This window comes from Poecilia reticulata, linkage group LG8, assembly GCF_000633615.1.
Source record: "Poecilia reticulata strain Guanapo linkage group LG8, Guppy_female_1.0+MT, whole genome shotgun sequence".
In the NCBI taxonomy this organism is placed as follows: domain Eukaryota; kingdom Metazoa; phylum Chordata; class Actinopteri; order Cyprinodontiformes; family Poeciliidae; genus Poecilia; species Poecilia reticulata.
Window position 1 is genome coordinate 926953 of NC_024338.1, and position 8017 is coordinate 934969.

The following is an 8017-nucleotide window of genomic DNA, read 5'->3' on the forward strand; positions in this document are numbered from 1 at the left end:
TAAAAAGTATTAATTTTAAGTGCCTTAATAATCTTTTAATATTTATTAAAATTGCATACAATAAAAAATTATCTGATGACTACTGGAGATGGGCACCACCAGCCTCCCCCACTCCACCCCACCCCCCACCCTGCAAGGATCAGTGTGTTCAGATCATGGACACTTAAAACAGCCTCACAGTTAATGCCAACATCAACTGATTCTATGACATTGCTGACTATTTTTTTTCTACTTCTAACATAAACAGGCAAAGAAGACACCCAGAAATGTTTTTCCAACCCAGGCATCTGGTCCCAATCATCATCAGTTCTTATGATGTCACATACACGGCGAGTCCACAGCAAGTCTTAAAATTGTAAGTATTATTTTTTTATTTGCCATTTTTCTGTTCTCTTTAAATACAAATGCTTTCTGTTTAATTGCTCTATTATTCTTTTTTGTAGGTTTCCGTAAGGTGCAGTGGTGCAGTGAATGGGAATGTCGTTGATCCTCATTTTCATGTTTTATTGTCACACTTAAATTGTCATGTTCATTGTGTTCACTTCAGATGTGTAAACTGATAATTTATGTAAAGTTCATAAAGTTGTGAGAAAAATTTGACAATTTTAAAATGTAGGTAATAAAACAAAATATTTGAATTACCTTGGGCATCTTGTGTAATTAATCTTTCCATATAATTGTAGCCTAGAACAATGTAAGTACTGCAGTGTAGTTATGCATGTAATGTACAAAGTATGAATAAAGACTTATGAGTCATTAAAATTGTACTTTATTAGCAATAGCAGTAAATCAAAAATAAAAATTAAGTCGAATTTAAATACATTACTTATATATTAGTAGTATATTTAAAATATATTAAAAGTATATTTTTAATATAATTCTATGACAGAATTAGTACACTCAATATAAAAATTAAGCTGTTGAATATTACATTTAAAAGTATACTTTAAGTATACTAAGTACAACTTGAAGTTGTTCCAAAAAAGTATGGTTAAGTATACCAAGTATACTAAAAGTTGTAATTTTATACAACTTAAGTACTACTAAAGTATACTAAGTACAAAATTAGTTGTTCCAAAATAGTAGTTTAAGTACATCAATCAAAGTATGCTAAAATATGTTCAAATTTAGTATACTAAAGCACACATTTTTTTTACTGGGGCGAACAGCTCAGAAACAATATGAAATGGGGGAAAAGCTATTTATTAACTGATTAAGTCCTGTTTTAGATTGTTCTTGAAAAACTAATCAGTCACGGCAGTGGCGCAACTACACATTATTCAGGTGGATGCGAAAACCTAGATCGGACCCCTCTAAGAACTTTGTGGATGCGCCGCTAGTAGCGGCACCAGGCACTGCGCAGAATCGTTGTTTTGGTTCTTACCTGCGTCACGTCGCGCTCCGCTCCGAGGTAGAGCCACGGCAGGATGACGGACAGCTGGGGTCGCTCTGCCTCTGCGTTTCGGGACCAGACCATCTGCAGTGTCACAACATCTAAGCTAAATGGTGGCATTTATTCTTTTTTTTTTTTTTTTTAAAGCAGAATATTATTCATGCATCATCTTCTTAGTCGCTAGGATTATGAGTAGCATGAATAAATGACGCAATTCACGTTTTTCCTTCTTGGATCAGAAGGAGAATTATTGAGCTTTTCCTGTAGCTATCTTAAACAGCAAGCAAATTATAAATAGTCATTGTTCTGCTGGTCATTTCCCGCATGCGCAAAGATTATTTTTAAAACAAACATTGCTTACTGTGTGGAGCGTCTTCCTCTTGTAGGAGCAGAAGCCTCCTCTCTGTTTGCAGGCTGATGAACAAACTCACAGTCTGCAGCAGCTGCCTGGAAACTGGCTGCTCTGACTCTGCTCTGCTTCTAAGTGATGAGCTCATCCTCTTTCCACAAATAGAGCAGCTATGGGTGATGTCATCTTTAGCCTATCACCGTGCTTCCACACGGGCAGGCGCACCGCCTCAAACTAATCTGACAAACACCAGAGTCTAATTTATTGAATTTAGTTTTAGTTCTCGTCATCCATTCCATCCCGCACGGATTTATGGAGCTGTGGAACTCCTCGTGCATGAGAATGAGAATGGATGGCCAGATGAAGCGCATGCCAGTGCGTGCATTACATCACACGCACTGGCATGCGCTTCATCTGGCCATCCATTCTCATTTGTGGTTAAAAACAAGCCATGAAACTGAGAGCATAGATGTCCTATACATTCATCTCTCTCGAAGTTCCTAACCTGCAAATGTAATTAAAATGAGCAAACAAGAGTTTGAAATAACAATATTTACCCGCAGTGTTTAAGCCTTCAGTTAGTTTAATTTAGTGCGTTATATTCAAAAATACTGAACAGGTACCTACGCCTGCATATTAAAGCTTATATTAAATGCTTCCTGCTGAGCAGGGGTGCATCCAGGAAGTTTTGAAAGAGGGTTAAATGGGGGCCAGTGATTATCTTGGAGTGTCACCAAAATGAAAGATCAGGCAAAAAGAAGGTTTAGAATAATTTTCTAAACCTTAAAAATTCAGTTTGATTAAACTGAATTTTAATTTTTAAAAAATTCTTTTTTTTTGATTAAAAAAAAACTGAACATCTTTGATTTATAAACAAAGATGTTTATAAACATCTTTGTTTATAAACATTTGTTTATAAACAAATGTGCAGACTGGAGACTGGGACATGTTGGTCCCAGTCTCCACTGAGACCAACATGGTCCAAGTGGAGACCATGTTGGTCAAAGATTTATAAACATAAATACACAAAATTCCGTTCTTACTAACTGAAGCTATTTCTTTTCTTTTTTTAAGTTATTCATTAAAAATGGGATCCACATAAGACTGGAGAGCTACTGCACGTCTAATTTCAAAGTCCTGTTCATCAAAGTCCTCGCAATCATTAATCTTTACTGTCAGGCAATGATTAATGCCAACATCACGGTCTTCTTCAGAAACTGTAACCATGATAGTTGTAATTTATTGTATCTTTAAAATAAAATTCTGTGTGAACTGTGTGATGCTATACTGTCAAAGTGGACAAAGAGTATCTGGGGGATTGTGTTCAATATCTACAACAAATAATTAAGTGTACCTCAGATGGCCAGTGAATGTATAGGTTTGTTACTCTGCTCTAGTCAACCTATTTTTACATAAACCTAACAGACATCTGTCAGTGAGGTTCATGTAAACGTGTGCTCCTGTGCTTCGGCTTAACTGTGAAATTATTGTTACAAGTTGGACAAATACAACAGAATTCATACCATTTAGAATTTTTTTCTATGTGAGGGGTCACCACAGCTGGCCAAAGGCATAAGCCATCTAAGCAGCTGCTTAGGGTCAAGGGCCACTAAGGGGCCCCGAAGTGGAACAAAAAAATTCTCCTGGAGGCCTCCTTCATGGGTGCCGAATATTGACTGTGCACACAGTAATTTTGGGGTTTTACAGATGCCTTAGTTCTGGTTCTGCAAATGCGCGCATTGGTTAAGTTTTGTTATTCATTCTGGTGCTTGGGTTTCTTCCACAGATTACTGCTGTGTATGCTGGCAGCTAACAATTATGATTAAACCAAGATAACAGCACAACCAAGCTCTTTATTACCACAACACACAACCACTGAAGCTATGGACTTCAGTGGTTTTGTGGATTGTCTCGTGTTGTGAGTATGTTTGTGTAGAAACATTGTGCTTATTCGCAACATGACGGACAGTTTCAGCCAGCCCAATCATCTAGTATTTGTTGGCAATATAGTGGAGAACTGGTGCGTATTTGAGCAGGAATACGTTTTCATCGCAGCAGTGCACTCTATCATGCTGGCTCAGACTCAAGCTTACATTCTTCTGAATCTGGTCGGGCCTGAAGATATTGAACTCGATCGATCATTTGTGTATGCATCTGAGATATGGAAGCCCAGTGGAGACGGGGAAGAAGGATGTGTTGTGGTTCCCATGGAATCCAGGGAAGACTGCTTTTCCCTCAAAAGAAAGTTTTGGGAAATGTGCAACCCCCAGACGAATATCATTGTGGAGAGACACAAATTCAGCACACTTAACCAAAGGGCGGGTGAGTCTATTCAGTGATTTGAGAATAAAAGCCAAGAGTTGTAATTTTGGAGGGTTTTGTGAGGAGCTCATCAGAGACAGACTGGTTTGTGGCATTGATAACAACCATTTCAGGAAAGTGCTTTTACGTGACTGTGATCCGACATTCACCAAGGTCATTTCAATATGTCAGATCCATGAGATGAGGAGCATAATAAAACATAAACGTCACCACCTGCCCTACTATCACAACTGTTGAGGCAGTTCAAGTGGACTGAGAGGAGGTGCTGACAAGATCAGATTTTACAGCAAACTGAATAATGCGCAGATTATTTTTTGCACATTGTTTTGCGCACACAGTTTATTACTAACTGCAGTAATTGTGGTGGTAGTCTTGTGACAAAAAAGCACAAATGTCCTATTTTTGGTCAATAGTGTGTACAATGATGTACAATGGATGTAGGAAGATGAACCACTTTAGAAAGTGTTGCAGGTCCACACCACAGCTTGACAAGCAAAGACAAAGGAAGTCTGTCCACCAGGTGGACACTGAAAACACAGAAGCAAGTGACAATGAGATTTTCTATGTCAATGGCATTACACTGGATAAACCTGTTGAATCAACCATCACACAAAGTCATGGAAAGATGAGGTCCTTTCTACAATACAAATTAATGACACTGCAGTTGAAATGAAGTTAGACACAAGTGCCAAATGCAATGTCCTCTCAGCAGAGACTTTTGAATAAGTAAGACAAAATGAACAACTAAAGTCCTGCAGCAAACCCACCAATCTTATAGGATGTGGTGGTAGTAAGATTGAAATTGCTGGATGTGTTAGCCTATGCTGCCATATCTAGGGGCCAAACAATGTACTGTACCTTTCTACATTATCCATAAGACTGTATTACCACTACTCGGACTAAGTGGCTCACTGGAAATGGGACTTGTGACACTCAGAAAACAAAATAAATGTGAATATAGTGATCTGTTCTCAAACGAGTTGGGTAACACTTGACTCAGAGGTGAAACCAGTAATTCGCCCAGCTTACCTCAATCCGGTAGCCATGAAAGACAAGGTCAAAGCTGAATTAGATAGGATACAAGAATCAGGGGTATCATCTATGGTTGCCACCAATAAAAAAGACAAGAGATCAGAATATGCATCAGAATATGTTGAGTTTCAGACCTCAACTGTTCTCAAAAGACCACATGACCCAATGCAAACAGTATATGTTTGCATAGATATCCATTAGATATCCATTATTTTCAGTTTTAGATGCCAAGAACTTCTTCTGGCATATTTCACTGGAATGCCATTCATCCCTGCTCACCACTTTAAGCACCTTTCTCTGTCACAAGTAGCCTCATCTTCATCTTTCTTCTGTCCACTTTAGGGTACTTTGACAGTTTCAAAGACATTTCCAAAAGTGCACTTGTTGCATTTCTCTCTGAACTGGTAATGGGGAGTACTGTATTTTCTTGTGTCACAGACGATAAAACTAATTGCATTACTTGCACCTTCAATTACATCATCAGAACTACTTGCAACAGGAGACATAACTTCAACATTGACGTTTGACTCAAGAGCAGGAATGTTTTGTGTCAGGGAAGCAGACTCAACCTCTTGTTAAACAGCAGTTGGTGTCTCAGATTTATGTAACAGAGGAGACGTGTCAACTGTGCCTCAAGCATCTCTCTGGTAAAATGAGAGGGGCTGGAGTTCAAATACACAACATGATGGCACATTAAGCATTGTGTAAACTGACTTTAATCTGTGAATCATGTCAGTAAGATGGGTAAATTTCAGCATTACTGCTGTGCCTAAGTTTAAAACACTGAATGTCATTGGCATTCCATTTTTGTTCCTTGTGTGCGGGTCAAAATATTCATATTCGCCAGATCTGCTTCACCCTGTAGTAGTAAAAAGCATACAGAAAAGTAGACAAAATAAGATAGTAAAACCAGTAGAAGTAGAAGGCATACAGAAAAGTAGATGAGATGAAAGATAGTAAAACCAATAGAAGTAGGAGTCATACAGAAAAGTAGACAAGCTAAAAGACATTAAAACCAGAAGTAGAAAGCATAAATAAAAGTAGACAAGCTAAAAGATAGTAAAACCAGTAGAAAGAATACAGAAAAGTAGACAAGCTAAAAGAAAGTGAAACCAGTAGAAGTAGAAGGCAGACAAAAGTAAAAAAGCTAAAAGATAGTAAAACCAGTAGAATATAGTAAAACAAGTAGAAGTAGAAGGCATACAGAAAAGTAGACAAGCTAAATGATAGTAAAACCAGTAGAAGTAGAAAGAATACAGAAAAGTAGACAAGCTAAAAGATATTAAAACAAGTAGAAGTAGAAGGCATACAGAAGGGTAGACAAGCTAAAAGATAGTAAAACCAATAAGTAGACAAGCAGAATTCATAGAAAGAGATAAAAACAGAGCACAAGAGAAAAATACATTGAAAAAATAGGAGAAAGTGTAACATGGCTGTACTTCAGAGGAGTTTGACAGAAAACAGTAAGACCTGTAGCAATAATAGTAATAGTTCCATAAACTAGACACTCGTGGCTACATTTTAATGCATAAATTATTTCCCTACAGTGAAATATGTATGAACAGTATCATTTTGTTTGTAAAAAAGCATTAAAAGTTCAAAAACAGCAGTTACTAGAGTGGACACTCTAGCAACTGACATCAGTTAGTGAATTCCACCATGTATTTCAATGGGGCAAAAAAATTGCACAAAAGGGCAATTATTTCAAAAAGTGCAATAGTGAAGTTTACCAAAAGTCATAGCAAGAATCTCCTGAAGAAGCAGAATATTTTGATATATAAATTAGTACAATTAGTGAAAGATAGTAGAAGTAGTTAAACACAGGAAAAACGTACGGAAGACTGGATAATAATAACTAGAAAAATAGCTGTTCCTAGCGAAACAGCCGTGAGAATGCATATTTGCAGAATGACTGCTGCAGAAATGCCAGAAAAAGTAGAGAAAAGCTTAAGTAGAAGAAAGCAAAAGAAATAGAAATAGTTGAATCAGTTGAATAGTGAAACAAATCAAAAAGCAGAAATTTATAGGAGAAATTAGTACACAACCAGAAATATTTGAAGAAGTGAAACATAGCAAAACAAAGCATAAAGGAGCAATAGAGGCATATTTGCAGGATGGAGACATGCAAGAAAGATGAGGACAAAGATTAAGATGTAGAAAAAACATAAGAAAGATACAGTCATTCATTTTAGAAAACCTTTAAGTAATTAAAGTAAGCCAAGGTATAGCAGAATTCAGCAGAAGAAGCAGGAGTTTATGTGCAATCTGAATTATTTGAAAAAGCCCAAAAGTGAAACGGACCTGAAGAAAATGCATAATTATCACAGGAAGCAGGTGACAGATGTTATCATTGAAAAATAGGAATTAAATCATTTACAAAGATATTTTTACCCTGTGGTTTGTACTATAAAATATATATTTATCATTTAATTTAACCAAATCTGGTGGGGTTTTTTTAATTCAAAATTGCTTAATTTTTCCAATTCAAATGCTTGGAAGCGAAGCCGGTGATGCAGCAGTGAGCTGAGCATCACCTGGGATTGCGCAACTTCTCGTTTCTCGGTTGCTATTCTATGAGAGCATGCTCCGTCTCTGTCTGTACGTCGCCAATAAAATGGTTAAAAACATTTAATGTATGAACTGATTTTCCATAATTTATTCTATGTATTTAATGTACTGTTTTTATWGTCACCAACTGTGTGTGTAACGTGTTTCGTGTGCTGAGGAGCGATCGAAAACGGCATGTTACTCGAGACGGCAAACGCCATACAGATTCGAGGTGAGGTATTCAGTTCTCTGCCTCATCGCTGGGGGCGCTCATGAACCCAGATATTGTAACTCCACAAACGAAGAAGGGAGAACGTAACGGCAGACAAAGACATAATATAAGGATAGACGCCTCATGGACCGCTCTCGCCTAT

At 37.3% G+C, this 8017-nt stretch overlaps 1 protein-coding gene across 1 annotated transcript in view; it reads right to left on the reverse strand.

Moving 5' to 3' along the window:
• Positions 1 to 2060, reverse strand: part of LOC103468141 (uncharacterized) — a 15186-nt gene extending 13126 nt beyond the window's left edge. Inside the window, exons 1-2 of the mRNA XM_008415009.2 lie at positions 1755 to 2060; positions 1385 to 1477 (exon numbers count right to left, since the gene is read on the reverse strand). Of these exons, the coding sequence (XP_008413231.1) occupies positions 1385 to 1477 (93 nt within the window). The 5' untranslated portion in view covers positions 1755 to 2060. The remainder of the gene's footprint in view (positions 1 to 1384; positions 1478 to 1754) is intronic.
• Between the last annotated feature and the right edge of the window lie 5957 nt (positions 2061 to 8017).